The sequence below is a fragment of the Pleurodeles waltl genome, chromosome 7 (assembly GCF_031143425.1).
Source record: "Pleurodeles waltl isolate 20211129_DDA chromosome 7, aPleWal1.hap1.20221129, whole genome shotgun sequence".
In the NCBI taxonomy this organism is placed as follows: Eukaryota; Metazoa; Chordata; class Amphibia; order Caudata; family Salamandridae; genus Pleurodeles; species Pleurodeles waltl.
In genome coordinates, this window is record NC_090446.1 from 782097232 (window position 1) to 782114546 (window position 17315).

At 48.1% G+C, this 17315-nt stretch overlaps 1 protein-coding gene across 3 annotated transcripts in view; it reads right to left on the reverse strand.

Moving 5' to 3' along the window:
* ANKHD1 (ankyrin repeat and KH domain containing 1) overlaps positions 1 to 17315 on the reverse strand; it is an 896896-nt gene that overhangs the window by 233989 nt on the left and 645592 nt on the right. For all 3 annotated transcript variants that reach the window (XM_069199295.1, XM_069199294.1, XM_069199296.1), the window contains exon 29: positions 904 to 2486. In XM_069199295.1, coding sequence (XP_069055396.1) covers positions 904 to 2486 — 1583 coding nt within the window. The remainder of the gene's footprint in view (positions 1 to 903; positions 2487 to 17315) is intronic.

The window sequence follows — 17315 nt, forward strand, 5'->3', positions numbered from 1 at the left end:
GCACTGACAGACCTGGAAATTCAGGGTGCATCAGGTTTAGGCTATGAATTGGCTCAGATAGGGATCAGAAGCAGCACCAGGTGGCACGCTGATGAGCTTGTGCTCTCTATATAGTTTGAGAGTGGCAGAAATGGGCAAACTACTACTCCGATTTTTTTATGCTTCTTCTTGAACATACCCAAAGACTTGAAAGGCGACGATCTGTCATGTGAAAGACTTCAGGAGCAGGAAAGGGACCTTCCTTTCTACTTAGTCTCGTCATGGCATGACATTTTCTGATGTTTGGCAACATACAACATCCCCTTGTGGTTCCGTATGGCCTTCCAATTCATTTAGGTGCAATCATCAAAGGCCCTGGAATCATGTCCCGACCCCAACGCTCCTCAGATATACTTCATAGGGTCTGTCAGACATTTGTTTGCAACAGTCCCTCCATGGCTTGAAGCCTGTTATTTTAGGGGTGCCATTTTTTGCTTGCACAATGGTAAAATAATAAAATAAAAAAATAGATCTTGAAAACACCAAGGAGTAGCACGGGATCCGTGTCTGAAAGCGTGGGAAGAAAGGAACTGACATCTGTGCATAGGGGTGGCGCTTATATGTAGGCCTGCTCATCACGTTGTAGCTGCTTTCAAGTTTCAGGATCCAGTCTCGGGCCTGGGGAATATCAAACTCACAAAAGGTGATGGGAGAATACTTACAATAAGCCTCACCACTGGCAATCACTCAGGGTAACATTCCAACCCTTCTGAGGAATACGGTTAAGGTGAGGAATCTGCAGTTAGAACTACTCATGAGAAAACTACAAACATCACTTTAGCAAGCCAAATTCACAATGCGATATGCCAACCTACCACAATTTTTTCAAAACTTCATACTGTATTAACAGTTTTCACAACTTACCTAAGGGGCCTGTAGAAAGTCTTTGGGTTGGTTGCCTGAATCCAGGGGCCTTTGAACCATCAGAATAATGGACATTTTCCAAGTGCCCGAGAACTGAATTATTTAGATAAGGAGATTGTGCAGTGAAAGTCTGATCTGCTCCAGTTCGGGAGGAAAGTGGGCAGCCTCCCCAGTTCTGGCTGACTGGTACCTGACTTTCAAAAAGACTGCTAAAGTTATTGAAAATAGCAGCTGGTCCGAAAGTAGAAGGTAAATGCTTATTTGGAGCGTTCATATGAAGTTGAGAACCATTCATAATGTTCACAAGTGATGAAAGTGGTACTGCAGTAGGTGGAATTTGTTTAATCGAATCCTGTGGTGCTAAACAACCAGAATTTGTAACAAAAATAGACTGATGATCTTGAAGCAGTGTTGCATTACTTAACACTGGACAAAAAGAACCTCTAGGCTGAACTCTGTGAGATGCTAGCTGTGCTGGATTAGGCAGTGGAGGTAAATTACAATGGTCTCGACTTTCTGTGCCTGAAGGTACAACATTTGGTGTAGAAGACGTTTCATCTGTAGACGCTGATTCTGAAGTGGCAGAAGGTATTGACAATGGCAAATTTTCTTCCTGCATATTGGTAGGAAGGGGGGTGCTGGTAGTTGATCGGGAATCACTAATTCTTGCATGACTATTAGTGGAGGAGTTAAAACTAAGAGATGCAGATGATTGCATACAAACATGTCCAGTATGTTGATCAGGGATTAATACCTCTTTGGTTGCAGAAAATGACTGATTTTTATTTTGAGAAAAGTGTGGATTAGTAACTGTGCTGGAGGAAAAGTGTGTTTGACCGCTATTTCGTGATACTGAAGTACTTGAAGGCAAAGTGGTACTGATACTGGTTGTCACAGGGGCAATTGTGCTTGTTTTAGGAGTAGAGGAGAACAGCTGCTTTCTAGCCGATGGAGAAGGGGTATGCGTCAATGGCAATGATTGATTGGACACAGGAACAGAAGACATAGCGATAGAGCAATTAGCAGACGAAGGTGATGAAGAACATTCAGGTTGAATAAGGTTAGCACTCTGGACGGCTGGACGAACTGTACTGTTATGCTTTGGAGAACTGTTTGTGCTTCCAGGACTAACTGGTCTCACAGGAAATGGTCCCCAAGTACTGGACGTTGGTGTAAAGTTTCCTCCAAACTGTGCCATGGGTAAACGGGGGTGTCTAATCTGTTGCATGGTTTGTGCTGCCAATAGGGCAAAATGAGGGTGGGAATAAGCTAAAGGAATTGAGACTGGGAAAGGAGATCGGACACCTGCTGAAGCATTTTTGGTAAGTCTGCTGGAAGATTGAAAAGTTGACAATGCTGCAGTCTGTGAAGTTGTAATTGTAGCTGTTCCCAAAGCATATGATATTTTGCTAAATGGCGATGAAACACTGGCTCCAGAGGATGTATTCGATGTCCCACATTTTGAGCTGGCAGTTGGAGTTCGGATGTGATTTTTGGGAATTAGGTCTTCTAGTTCCTTAGCAGGATCTTGAATAAGTGCATTGATGAGCTGAACTGCATATCGTGTTGACTCTGTACCACCTCTGGAAAAAGAAAGGAGAATGATTTCACAAAAGAACCAACTGCATTAATAACTGTTTCAAATTAGCAGAGCATGCCAACTAGATTACTGAAATAACCACATTCTTAATACTACATAGAGGGAATATTCAAAACACCATTTTAAAAACAAAGTATTTTTCGTGAGACCTGAGGGAGGCCAACCGCTAACACACACTGGTCTGCCCTGACTTCCAGACCTAGCAGCATCTAAAGTTTAAATTGTCACAAACACATAATAAATCACCAATTTAAGAGGTTGGGGATAGAGAGACAATCTGTGTAATGGGAGAATTACTTGAATATAACTGAAATTCTACAAGTTATTACTGTATCTATGACACTCACATAGGTGTATTTTAGACATCAAGGCTTAAAGAGAAAATATTCCACTGAGGTTACTTACCTTATTGCAAGAATTATGGCATAAATGACCTAAGGAACCGAACCCGAGAGGAAGGACAAAGTCCAGCACAAAGAATTGAATGCGCTCTTAGCCTACTTTAAACTGCAGATTACACACTTGGGACTTCAGGTCAGGGGTGTGGAAATAGGTGTCCTGCAAGTACAATGTCACCATCCTGACTCCTGGAATCAGAGGAAAACAGAACTTGGGCCAAGTGGAGCATTTTGAACTTTTCCTTTTGAAGGAAGGCATACTGAGGGCATAGATTTAGGATGGGGTGGAGGCATTTGTTAATTTTCCCCTGTGTTGTATGGTGTGGGTGGCATAACAGAGTGATGTGATAGAATGGACAGGGAGTAACCGTGTTCCGCAATCTAGAGCACCCAACCCTTCTATCCAGGGAGATTAAAGATAAGACTTCCCACCAAGCTTTTGTGTGCTACAGGTGGTTACTTAAACTGGTTTTGAAGGGGGGGAAGCTGGGGTTTGGGTGGAGCTGTGTCTGTAGGGGCCTCGATGCTGGTGGCCTGATCCCACATCTCAATTTCAGACAGACAGAGGCCTGTTGCTGCTGAGGCTCATTAAGGCCTTGCCTCTGTTGATATTCCCTGCCAAAGTCTCAATAGGGACACAAGTGTTGGGAAACTGGCATAAAGGCAGAATGAGCCCAAGAAAGTGTGCAGTAGCTCTACTGCCTTTAAAATGCTCTATGGCTGAATCTGCCTTGCCTCTGAAGAGACGGGTCCCATCGAAGGGTATTTCAAATCAGCTGCTGCTGGATGTCACTCAAGAATCCTGTGGAACAAATCCAAGGGTGGCACCTAAGCACTAAGCTGGTGGCGACTGTGTAGGAAAGTACCCTCTTTTTGGCATAGGTACCCCCACTTGTTGCCTGCTGTCAATGTGTTTTGACTGTTTTCAATGGGATCCTGCTAACCAGGACCTCCAGTGATTGTGCTCTCTCCCTTTAAATTTGGTTGCTTAGGACTTCACAAACCCCACAATTGGCATAATGGTACCCCCATTTAAGTCCCTAGTATACAGTACTTAGAGACCCAGAGCATTGGGCACCAGGGGTTCCCCATGGGCTGCAGTGTGTATTGTGCCACCCATTGGAGCCCATGCAAAATGTGTCTGCAGGCCTGCCATTGCAACCTGCGTGAAAAGGTGCATGCACCCTTTCACTACAGGTCACTGCAAGTCACCCCTACTAGCCCAGAGGTCAGGGTGCAGGTACCCATAAGTGAGGGCACCCCTGCAGGAGCAGAGGTGCCCCTACGAATTCCACCTCCATTACACTGGATTTCTTAAGGGCGGGGAAGACATTTTACCAGTGTACTGGGCAGAGGTCTCTACCTGTGTTCAGCTACATAATGGTAACTCCGAACCTGGGCATGTCAGAATCATATCCCAATACTGTTGCCAGCAGTGGTTGTATGATTCCATGCACTCTGGTGGCTTCTTAGAGGACCCCTTGCATTGCTCCTACCAGTCTTCTGCGTTTTCCAGGTAGCCAGCGCTGCTGCCACCCCTCAGACAGGTTTCTGCCAACTTGATGCTTGACCAACTCAGGCAGAGAAAGGCAGAACAGAGGATTTCCTGTGGGAGAGGGAAGTAACACCCTCTCCCTTGGAAATAGGTGTTACATAGCTTCGGAGGGTAGTCTCCACAAGCCACTGGTATGCTTCTAAGGGCACATTTGGTGACCTCCTTGCACCAAATGTGCCCTTAGAAGGTCCCTGCTCTGGCCCAAAACTGGATAATTGAAAGGGGAATTACCACTCCCCTGTCCATCATCACCCTCAGGAGTGGTGCCCAGAGCTCCTCCAGGTGGCCACTTGATTCTGCCATTTTGAATCCAAGGTGGGCAGAGGCCTCCGGGAGCATCTGAGTGGCCAGGTCAGGCAGGTGACATCACAGCCCCCTCCTGATAGGTGGTCACCCTGCTAGGTGACCAATCCCAGTTAGGGCTATATAAGGTCTCCCTCCTGGGTGAGTCCTCCGATACAATGCGCAAGATTGCAGCAGGACTCCTATGCAAAGCTTACTTCGAATTCTGGCCACTGAAACCGCAACTGGACTTCACAGGAACCTACAATCTGCAGCTCCAGTGACGATTTCGCTCTACAACATTGTTTCTCTGGCTTCTCCTTCCAGCAACTGCAATATTTCCCTGGCTGTGCTTCCTATGAGGGCAGAAAGTCATCAGTCTGCACCAGGAAGCAAGGAATCTCCATTGGAGTGAAGGAGTCACTCCCCTCTATCCGCAGGCACCAACTGCAGCAACAACCGGCTGCGTGGAACCTCTGCCCTGCAACTCTATGTGGATCTTGCAACACAGGTGGTGGTCTGGAGTGGTCCCCTCTACACTCTGTCCAACTTGGGAGGCGGTGACTCTTTGCCTCTCCCTGTACAGCGCAACTCTTGCAGCTACCACAGGAGGTTACCTCTTCTTCCAAGGGATCTTCAGCTCCAAGTAGCCCCGGCCTCCAGCACTCTTCTCTGCAACACAGTCTCTTGCCCGCTGCTCCAGCATCATGGAACTCCTTTCCAGGTGTGCTGAGGGGACCTCTCTGTGACTCCTGTACCTGCTGCCTGTGGGGGCTACATCCTTAACGTCTGGCTCGCCTCACTGCTGAGGGTCGCCTGGGACTCCCCTCCTTGGGTTGAGTCCCCTTGAACCTTCCTGGTCCCCAGCAGGTCTGCAACACTTCTTATGCAACTCTTGCCTTTGACAAGGCTTGCTGGTGGTTTTTCCACACCACTGATGGACTGCAACTCTTCTTCCGACGTGGGACATCGACTGCATCACTGCTGGAACTCTTCCTCTGCTCCTGTGCTGCATTGGCGACTCCTGGTCTTCATCGTCAACCTGGTCCTGCATCTCCAGAAGGGTGGGTACTAAGTCAACTGAAACTGGACTTGATCCCCTTCATTTCCAGGTCCTCTTCTATCAGGATCCATCTTCTGTTTCTTCCAGTCTCGCTTGGGTCTTACACAGTCCTTTTACAAAGTTTATCTGTGGGTCTGGGAAAAAACAGGTACTTACCTCTTCTGCCCTGGTCGCTGAAGGGCACTCTGGTACTCACGTTTTGGGGTTCTTAGTTCCTCCAGCTCCTCTACAGATTTCACTAACCTGGGTGGAGGTCCACCATTCGCATTCCATTTTTTTAGTATATGGTTTGGGCTCCCTCTCGATTCACTACTGTCTATTGTTATTGCACTGTTTTCTACTGCTTTCTATGCTCATTCCTGATAACTAAGGTGTATATAATACTGTGTTTACTCGCCTGCTAATTAAGTATTGCCTATATAGTATTTTAGTAATTGTGTTACTAAAATAAAGTATGTAAGGAAATGGTTCCCTGTTGCAATTACCCCCCACTTTTTGCCTGATACTGATGCTGACTTGACTGAGAAGTGTGCTGGGACCCTGCTAACCAGGCCCCAGCACTAGTGTTCTTTCACCTAAAATGTACCATTGTCTCCACAATTAGCACAACCCTGGTATCCAGGTAAGTCCCTTGTAACTGGTACCCCTGGTACCAAGGGCCCTGATGCCAGGGTCTCTAAGGGCTGCAGCATATCTTATGCCACCCTAGGGACCCCTCACTCAGCACAGACACACTGCTTGCCAGCTTGTGTGTGCTGGTGGGGAGAAAATGACTAAGTCGACATGGCACTCCCCTCAGGGTGCCATGCCAACCTCACACTGCCTGTGGCATAGGTAAGTCACCCCTCTAGCAGGCCTTACAGCCCTAAGGCAGGGTGCACTATACCACAGGTGAGGGCACAGGTGCATGAGCACTATGCCCCTACAGTGTCTAAGCAAAACCTTAGACATTGTAAGTGCAGGGTAGCCATAAGAGTATATGGTCTAGGAGTCTGTCAAAAACGAACTCCACAACTCCATAATGGCTACACTGAATACTGGGAAGTTTGGAATCAAACTTCTCAGAATAATAAACCCACACTGATGCCAGTGTTGGATTTATTAACAAATGCACACAGAGGGCATCTTAGAGATGCCCCCTGTATTTTACCCAATTGTTCAGTGCAGGACTGACTGGTCTGTGCCAGCCTGCTACTGAGAGACGAGTTTCTGATCCCATGTGGTGAGGGCCTTTGTGCTCTCTGGGGACAGAAACAAAAGCCTGCTCTGGGTGGAGGTGCTTCACACCTCCCCCCCTGCAGGAACTGTAACACCTATCAGTGAGCCTCAAAGGCTCAGGCTTCGTGTTACAATGCCCCAGGGCACTCCAGCTAGTGGAGATGCCCGCCCCCTGGACACAGCCCCCACTTTTGGCGGCAAGTCCAGGAGAGATAATGAGAAAAACAAGGAGTCACCACCCACCAGTCAGGACAGCCCCTAAGGTGTCCTGAGCCGGGGTGACCTCTGCCTTTAGAAATCCTCCATCTTGATTTTGGAGGATTCCCCCAATAGGAATAGGGATGTGCCCCCCTCCCCTCAGGGAGGAGGCACAAAGAGGGTGTAGCCACCCTCAAGGACAGTAGCCATTGGCTACTGCCCTCCCAGACCTAAACACACCCCTAAATTCAGTATTTAGGGGCTCCCCAGAACCTAGGAAACTAGATTCCTGCAACCTGAAGACGAAGGACTGCTGACCTGAAAGCCCTGCAGAGAAGACTGAAACACCAACTGCTTTGGCCCCAGCCCTATCGGCCTGTCTCCCCGCTTCAAGAAAAACTTCAACAGCGACGCGTTCCACAGGGTCCAGCGACCTCTGAAGCCTCAGAGGACTACCCTGCATCTAAAAGGACCAAGAACTCCCGAGGACAGCGGCTCTGCTCCAAAGAAGAAACAACTTTGAAACAAAGAAACAACTTTAAAAGGACTCCACGTTTCCCGCCGGAAGCGTGACTTTGCATTCTGCACCCGCCGCCCCCGGCTCGACCTGTGGAGAACCAACACTACAGGGAGGACTCCCCGGCGACTGCGAGCCTGTGAGTAGCCAGAGTTGACCCCCCTGAACACCCACAGCGACGCCTGCAGAGGGAATCCAGAGGCTCCCCCTGACCGCGACTGCCTGCTTCTAAGAACCCGACGCCTGGTAAGGACACTGCACCTGCAGCCCCCAGGACCTGAAAGATTAGACCTCCAGTGCAGAAGTGACCCCCAGGTGGCCCTCTCCCTTGCCCAGGTGGTGGCTACCCCGAGGAGCCCCCCCCCCCTTGCCTGCCTGCTTCACTGAAGAGACCCCTGGGTCTCCCATTGAACTACATTGCAAACCCGACGCCTGTTAGCACTCTGCACCCACCCACCCCCTGGCTGCTGAGGGTGTACTTTTTGTGCTGACTTGTGTCCCCCCCAGTGCCCTACAAAACTCCCCTGGTCTGCCCTCCAAAGACGCAGCTACTTACCTGCTGGCAGACTAGAACCGGGGCACCCCGTTCTCCATTGAAGCCTATGTGTTTTGGGCACCACTTTGACCTCTGCACTTGACCGGCCCTGAGCTGCTGGTGTGGTAACTTTGGGGTTGCTCTGAACCCCTAACGGTGGGCTACCTTGGACCCAACTTTGAACCCTGTAGGTGGTTTACTTACCTGCAAAACTAACAAACACTTACCTCCCCCAGGAACTGTTGAAAATTGCACTGTGTCCAGTTTTAAAATAGCTTATTGCCATTTGTGTGAAAACTGTATATGCTATTTTGCTAATTCAAAGTTCCTAAAGTTCCTAAGTGAAATACCTTTCATTTAAAGTATTGTTTGTAAATCTTGAACCTGTGGTTCTTAAAATAAACTAAGAAAATATATTTTTCTATATAAAAACCTATTGGCCTGGAATTGTCTTTGAGTGTGTGTTCCCCATTTATTGCCTGTGTGTGTACAACAAATGCTTAACACTACCCTCTGATATGCCTACTGACGACCACACTACCACAAAATAGAGCATTAGAATTATCTTGTTTTGCCACTATCTTACCTCTAATGGGAACCCTTGGACTCTGTGCATGCTATTTCTTACTTTGAAATAGTACATAAAGAGCCAACTTCCTACAAAGTACCTTTATTTTTGTAACACTGTGTGGTTCTTTCATGTGTGTAAGTGCTGCTGTATGACTACAGTGGTACTGCATAAGCTTTGCATGTCTCCTAGATAAGTCTTGGCTGCTCATTCACAGCTACCTCTAGAGAGCCCTGGCTTCCTAGATACTGCCTACACCTCACTTCTAGGGGATACCTGGGCTTGGTTTAAGGTTATCACACCATAGGTGCTCACCACACAACAGGTCAGCTTCCTTTTTAAAAAAAAAAGTTGATAAGACAACCTTGAAAAAGCAGAGATTGCAGACAACCTTTAGAGAGTGCCCAGTGCAGAGCCCTGCTGGGCCAAAGAAAGTATAAATATGAGACCCTCAAATAGAGAGGCAAAAAGGGGGTCAACAGACTTGTCTGTGCACCATGCCACAAATGTCTTTACAACAGCAGACATATTCTGTTTTGGTGTAGAGACGCCTGCCTGCCAAGATTCCATTACAGACTTCGGCCAGAAGGCCAAAAGCTGTCAACTGCCACAGTTTAATCCCCACACAAGAAGGTGAAGACTGGACAGGTTCAGGTGGATAGCTCTCCCCTGCTGTTGCAACAGAAGATCCTCCCGAAGCGGCAGTCTGATTGGAGGATTGATGGCCATGCTCAATAGCTCTGGATACCAGACTCTTCGTGCCCAGTCAGGAACCAAAAGGATTACTTGAGCTAGGTCGTGCTTTATCTTCTTGAGAACTGTTGGCAGAAGTGGTATAAGTGGAAATGCGTACAGGAGGCCTGAGCTTCACTCGAGATAAAAAGCATTGTTGAGCGAGAGGTGCCTTGGAAAAATGTGGGAAACTGCTGAAATTGCACATTCTCTGTGGAGACAAACGGAACTAACCAAGGCGCTTTCCACTGATGAAAGAAACCATGCGCCACCTCCAGATGGAGATGCCATTCATGACTGACTAAGCATTGTCAGCTGAGTTTGTCTGCTCTGACGTTAAGGAGCCTCTCAGATGTTGAACCACCAGGGATATGCCCTGTTTTTTCAGACATGTCCAGAGGCGCAGAGCCTCTTGACAAAGGGTCCACAACCCTAATCCACCCTGCTTGTTGCAGTAGCACATGGCAGTAGCGTTGGCCATGAACACCTGCACTACCTTCCCCTTGACAGAGGGAAGAAATGCTTTCAACACTAGTCTGATCGCCCAGAGCTCCAACAGATTGATGTGGAGTCTGGACTCTGCTGGATACCAGATCTTCTGTAGCAGCAGTTGCTCTGATAGAATGAGCATGCAAACCCTCAGGAGGTTGCTTTTTCATCAAAACGTAGCAGATTTGGATGCAGAGGACTACCCATCGCGAGACGGTCCTCTTCTGCACCGCTCTTAATTTCTTCGCACCCACATAACCCACAAAAAGTCGATTGTCCACCCGGAAATCTTTGGTACGATTGAGGTAGAAAGCCAACGCTCTTTCTGGATCCAAGCGGTGGAGTCTCTCCTCATGAGATGGATGCGGGGGTGGGTAAAAATTAGGCAAGGTGATTGACTGGCCTACATGAAAAGGTGTCTGTTGGAAAATAGGTTATTGGTAAGGGCAGGTAAGTACCTACACTTAGCAGTAGGCCACAAACCTTCACTTAGGTCCAGTTAGGTTTCAAATTAAACCCAGCTCAACCCTTGGTAGCTTGGCAATGAGCGATAAGGTTTAACTTAGGAGACAAAGTATAAAGCATTCAAATATCACAAAACAGTAATTAAATAAAAAACAGGAAACAGTTTAAAAATCCAAAACAGATTTATAAAAATGGGAAATATCTTTAGCTTTAAAACTACACTAAAACGAATAATAAAATCGGATATAGAGAGAGATCTGAATTTTTAAAGAATTCATGCTTTTTAGCGCTTAGAAACTAATAGTGCCGATCTGGTCATCTGGTTGCACCTCCACTGGGGCAAAGTCAAAGTTTGAGGCCGACCGTGATGGAGCCCTGCTTGGCTACAGCCCACGGAAGGTCTCGGTCAAAAGTTTACCTTCTGACTTCATCGTTTTTCTGGAGATTTTCTTCAGCGGGACCAAGTCACCAGTCCAATCCAACCTCCTGGCACTCTTCCTCAGATACATGTCGCGGGAGCCCTCGGTAGAGAGTTTTACCTTTGGACTTAGGCGTTTTTTCGAGATGACAATCCTCCGACCGGGGTAAACCTGAATCTTGATTCTGGGTCCATGGAGCCCTCTTCAGATCACTGCCTGGGAGGTCCCGGTCAACTTCCTATGCTCGGACTTAGTCAGTTTTTCGGAGATTTACTTCACCAGGATGAACCTGCAAGTCAGGCCGGATCGCGGTTGAGGCAAGCCAGCTAGAGTTCCCGTGGCGGGTCGGTCCCTTTATGGAGCTTTTTTTCCAAAAGTTTTTCAAATTTCTCCAAACTTCTGGATCTTCTTCCAGATGTTCCTTTAAGGTTCTTTTGAGGTCCACAGCTCACCACAAGGTTCCAGAAGCTCTGAGATGCTCCTTGAGGGTGCAGACTACAACTCCCAGAATGCACCTGGCGCGAACTCCAATTTGGCCACTGCACAGTGGTCTGTTTCTTCAGGAGTTGGTGCAGGGGACTCTGGTTAGCAAGTTTTCACCTGTAGCAAACAGGGAGTCCCTCCTTGAACCAGCTGAAGCCTGGAAAAGTCCTTCTTGTGGTGAAGCCCAAGTGTGCAGCTGGTGCAATCCTCCAGAGTGCAGTGTCCAGGTGCGGGTCAGGGGTCAAGCAGGCAGTCGTCCTTCTTCTGTAAGTCTTCCTGGTAGGGATCTGAGGTGTGGGTGCAGGTCTGACAGTTTTATCCTTACTCCTGGGTGAAAAACAGGGGGGTACTGTTTCTCCAATTTCAATCCCAGGGAGCAACATTCCTCAAAAATCCATCACGGCTGAAAATTTTTTGGGGAGGTTACATCTGGCTGAGCCCACCCACTGGTGTGGCTAAAAATCCTAAACACACCCCTCTCCTAATCTAATCAAGGGATTACCTAATTGTCTGGGTTTGCAGGATGTGAGGGGGGTGCTGGGTTGCTCCAAATGTCCTTCCCTGCCTTCGAAGACCAGTTTGGCAGCCCTCCGCTTTCCTGCTTCCTTATCTGTTGAGAGGAAATCACCTCCACCAGGCACATCTCTGTGTTGAGCTAGGCTACTTCACACCTCATCAAGGCAGCTTGGCCAGACTGCCAGAGGCTGGCCAATCAGAGCAAAGCAGCAAAACACTGCAGGGCTGAAGTTGGCAACTTATTCAGGTAGTTTAAAACTCTTAACCTGAACAAGTTATATTAAATCCAACAATTGGAAGTTGTGAGATTCATTATAACAATTCATTTGATACCAAACCTGATGTATCAGTTACTTAAGGGGACTTTTTTTTAATTCATAAAGTCTCCCCATTCTAGCCTATGGAGGTAATTCTCTACAATGAGGAAAAACTAATTTGGCTGTTTTACCTCACCAGGGCTAATAAAAACTATTTTTAGAAGGTCCCTGCTTATAGTTACATAGCACCCTGTCCTAGGGGCACTTAGGGCACACCTTAGTGGTGACTTATGTAAAAATAAGGAAGTTTAAGAATTTGGAAGTATTTAATTCCAAAGACAAATTGGAATTTAACTTTAATTTAAAAGCAGCCAGCAAGGCTGGCCTGCCATTAAAATGACACTGAGCACCTCAGCAGTGCACCTATGGGTGCACTACCTATGCTGAGGTTCCTAAACCTACATGCCCCACCATATACTAGGGACTTATAGGTAGGTTAATTTTGCCAATTATAATTAGCCTAATTTGCATATCCACTTTACACAGAGCACTGGCCCTGCGACTGGTAAGCAGTACCCAGGGCACAGCCAAGAGTCAGAAACACCAATATCTGTCCATCTGTCCAAGAAATTTGGTGGTGACCAGGGCAAAAAGGAGGACTTTCCTACAGTGCCACCACTTTGCAAAAGAAGGAAGCCCTGGTACGAAGCACCACCCTGTCACGATGGACAGCCATGAATGGTAGCTTAGGAGAGAGAGAGCCTGGAGCTCACTCATTTTGCGAGCAGAGGTGATGGCAATCAAGAAGGCAGTTTTAAGAGTCAAAACGCGCAGCGGACAGTTGTGGAGCAGGTCAAAAGGAGCACACATGAAATATGTGAGGACCAAGTTCAAATTCCACTGGGGCATTATGAACGGAATAGGAGGGAACATGTGGGTGAGTCCTTTAACAAACCTCCTGACAATGGCAGATTTGAACAGAGAAGGTTGGTCTGGCAGCATTAAAAAGGCAGAGATGGCAGACAAATAACCCTTGAGGGTGCCCAGAGCAGAGTCCTGCTGGGCAAGAGACAGAAATGAGAGGAGAACCTCGAGAGAGGAGGAGAAAGGAGATCAACAGACTGGTGGAGGGACGCCTGGCTACCAAGACAACATCACAGACTGGGGGGGGTGAGGTTGAAAGCTGTCAACTGCTGCCACTCAATCTCCTCCAATAAGGCGGACACTGGACAGGCTCGTGTGAAGGACTGTTCCCTGCTCCTGCAACAGAAAATCCTCCCGAAGGGGCAGTTTGATCGGAAGATCGATGGGCATGCCTAATAGCTCGGGATACCAGACTTTATGCCCAGTCCAGAGCCACCAGGATTACTTGGGCCTGGTCGTGCCTGATCTTCAGAACCCTGGGCGGAAGTGGAATTGGTTGGAAGCAGTAAAGGAGGCCTGAGCTTCACTCGCGAGGAAAAGCACTGAAGAGCGAGTGTCGCCTTTGAAAATTCAATGCACAAAACAGCTGACATTGTGTGTTCTCTGCAGAGGATATCAGATCTAACCAAGGCTCCCCATGCTGCTGAAAGAGACCTTGCACCACCTCTGGATGGAGACGCCATTCATGATCGACTATGCATCAATGGCTGAGTTTGTCTGCTCTGGCGTTCAGAGAGCACGCCATATGCTGAACCACCAGTGAAATGCTCTGGCGTTCCAGCCATGTCCAGAGGCGAAGAGCCTCCTGACAGAGTCCACGACCACACTCCACCTTGCTTGTGGCGTACCACACGGTGGTGGTGTTGTCGGTGAGCACCTGCACCACTTTCCCTTTGAGAGAGGGAAGGAATGCTTTCAATGCTAGTCGGATCACCCTGAGTTCCAAAAGGCTGATGTGGAGCCTGCACTCCACTGGACACCAGAGGCCTCTGACCTCCGCCCCATCCCAGGAGCGACGCATCTGTCACTACTGTGAGATCTGTTTGGGGAAGGGAGAGAGATCTGCAGTTGACCCAATCTGGATTTGACAGCCACAATGCAGATCTAGTGCATTTCCCTCTGAGATCCTGACCATGTTGGAGAGAATCCCCTGATGCTGCGCCCACTGGATCTGTAGAGCCCTCATTTGCCATCTGGCATGTGTCACCAGCAGGATGCAGGAGGCCAGGCGGCCCAGGAGCCTCAGTCATTCTCATTGAAATCCAGGACAGAGCCTGAAACATCAGTTATCATAGCCTGAATATCGCGGACTCCCTGCTCGGGAGGATAAACCTGAAACTGCACTGTGCCTAGAACAGCTCACATGAAAGGGAGCATCTGAGAGGGAATCAGGCGAGACTTCAACACGTTTATAGTGAGTCTGGAGGTGGGAGAAGACACCTTTGGGCGAGTCTGCATTCAAAAGGCAGTTGTCGAGATAGGGGAAGACTGGAACTCCTGATCTGCGCAGATGAGCAGTGACAACTGCCATCACCTTGGTGAATAGCAAGGGGCACTGGTAAGGCCGGGGGTGTACAAGGTGAACTTAAAGTGCTCGTGGCCCACTGTGAACCGCAATTAATGTCTGTGGGCAGGCAGGATGGGAATGTCGAAGTAAGCATCCTGCAAGCCCAACGTTAACCACTCTCCTGGGTCCTGGGCAGATAGAACCTGAAAAATAGAATACATTAAGAAAGGGAGGCACTGTTCCTATCAGAAAGAAGTAAAAGCAGAGTGAAGGAAGGAAAACATGAGGTGGGGAATCACATGGACAAATTCACACATCCCTAAAGATGTCATGCTTCATCATGGGGCGTGCTCCTCGTGGGACCGGTGCTGCAATGCCCCATGGGTCCCCCGACGGGTCACTTTAGCAGAGATCTTGTGCTTTGCTGCTGTACGATGAGGTATATATGTGAGGGTGACCTAAGAGTGTGGGGGTGAACTGAATGTGCATGTACAAGTGAAAGGAGAATAAAACTGTCTAAGAGATACCAAAAGTCAACTTTAATGTAAAGGTTCTCTTGGCAGGGCTAAAAAGTGGGTTAGGGCTACTAAAGGGGTGTGGAAGGTGCCAAGGTAGCCACTGGTTTGGTTAGATTTAATCAGGTTGACATGTTTCATGCCATACAGGCCCAAAAAAGATCCACACCGCTTCTTCGGGACCCAAACCATAAAGATAAGGATAACTGATACTCCACCCCACATCTAAAATATAATCTATGGGTCAAAGGGTAGTTTTAGATGTTCCCCTGAAAAGAAACCCAACATAATAATCAGAAACTGATTGTGCAACACTATGAATCAATCAAGTTAAGCTCCATGGGTCGAAGCACATTCTGGGGGAACAGATGAGAGCAGGTTGCTAGCGCTGTTTGCACTTGAGCCACTTAGCAGCTGTGCGCTAACCTATGCCTTCGACCTACGGAGCTTGACTTGATTGATTCATAGTGTTACACGATCAGAAATTCCACCTTTCGAGAGAGAAACTGGAGGGGTTCCAACGGAGGACCCCCCAAGTCTTGTCAGTGGAATGTTGAGGTTCTATGATGGGGCTGGTGAGAACAGAGGAGGAATAACTATTGAGGCCCTCCACAACAGCTTTAATAACGGTCTGATTTTTCCATGGTTCTGTGTGCGGAGGCCAGGTCTGTTGGGGAGCCTCTTGTGCGCTACCAACATGAGTTCGATCAGAGTGGTGAACCAGGGTTAGCGGGCCCAATTGGGAGTCACCAGGATGAGGGTAAGAGACATATGCGAAGGCCTCCAAATTACAGACAGAAGTAGTGGGAGAGGAGGAAAGGTATAGGCAAATATCCCCGACTGATTCATCCATAGTGCAATGCCCTTGGGCTGTGGAAACCTGGAGTTTAAGTTTGGGCATTTGCAATTTTCTGCCACGCCGAAAAGATCTATCTTTGGGAATAAAAAAATGGCAGAAGTAATGTAGAAGGCCTTGCAGGAGGTTCTCTCTCTTGTGGACTTATTGCTGCATCCTGCTGAGGTTGTTGAGTTGCTGTTGATTCCTGGAAGGTACTTCACTAGCAGGTGGTGTAGGAAGCTGACTCTGTATATACTGTATCAAAATGAGATATAGTGTGCACAGAGACCAGGGGTTCCCAGAGGCTTAATAGAGGCTAAAGTAGATAATACCAATTCTCTCTTTTTTGGTACGGTGGCCGAGCAGGTAGGCATTTTAGATGGTAGGGAAAAGCATTTGTTGTACACGCACAGTCAAGAAATTAGGCACACACTATGACTAACTCAAGGCCAATGGAAAAAATATATTAATTTCTAAACCAAAAGATTCTCGTTGCAGGTAAGCATAGTTATAAGTATGTATCAAGCACTTGTATCAAATGCACTTAGTTTAGGTTTGGCAAATAAAACTGTTTTCAGGCAAGCAACACTTTTCACTTCCAAAAGTTGACACTGCAATTTTCTGAACAGTCCAGGGCTTTTTATGGGGGTGTGTCGATGTTAGTGTAGGTTTGAGTTAAGTACTCGACACACAGTTCCAGTCTCCGGGGTTAGGATTTCCACTGGAAAAGGTTCAGGATGACCCCAAACATACACCACCAGCAACGTGGGGCCCATCGGGTGCAGAGGTCAAAGTTGGTGCTGGATTTAGAATAGGATCCTAGAGAGACTGGGGGCACTCGGAAACTGATCTGCTGGTACCTGCCACTTCGGAAGGCAGACCTGGGGGGTGGGGGGCGGCACAGGTTAGCACCAAACCCACACCCTCAGCAGCACAGGGGCAGCCTGGTGTAAACAGAGTTGGGCTCCCAATGCTTTTCAATAGGGAGACCCTGGGGGCACAAAGATGCTGCAGGCTGGCTTTGGGTCGGTCCCAGAAAACCAAAGGCTGGACAAGGAGGAGTGCTGCCTGCTGACTGTTCCTGGACCGTCAGTGGGATTCCCCAAGGCCAGGGGACTGAGGGTGCAGGGGTACCTTTGGGCGTCAGGTGTCCTTGTCCGGTTCTTATGTGGTCAGGGAGCTCCTCTGGGTTTAGGCTGCAGGCGTTGTGTTGGTCAGGAGGGATCAACTCAAGGTGGACACAAGATCGGAAGCACCTGGAGACCTGCTCTGGACCAGTGGATCACCTGGACTTGAGCCATGGGCGTTGGGTGCAGATTGGGCAGGACTCACA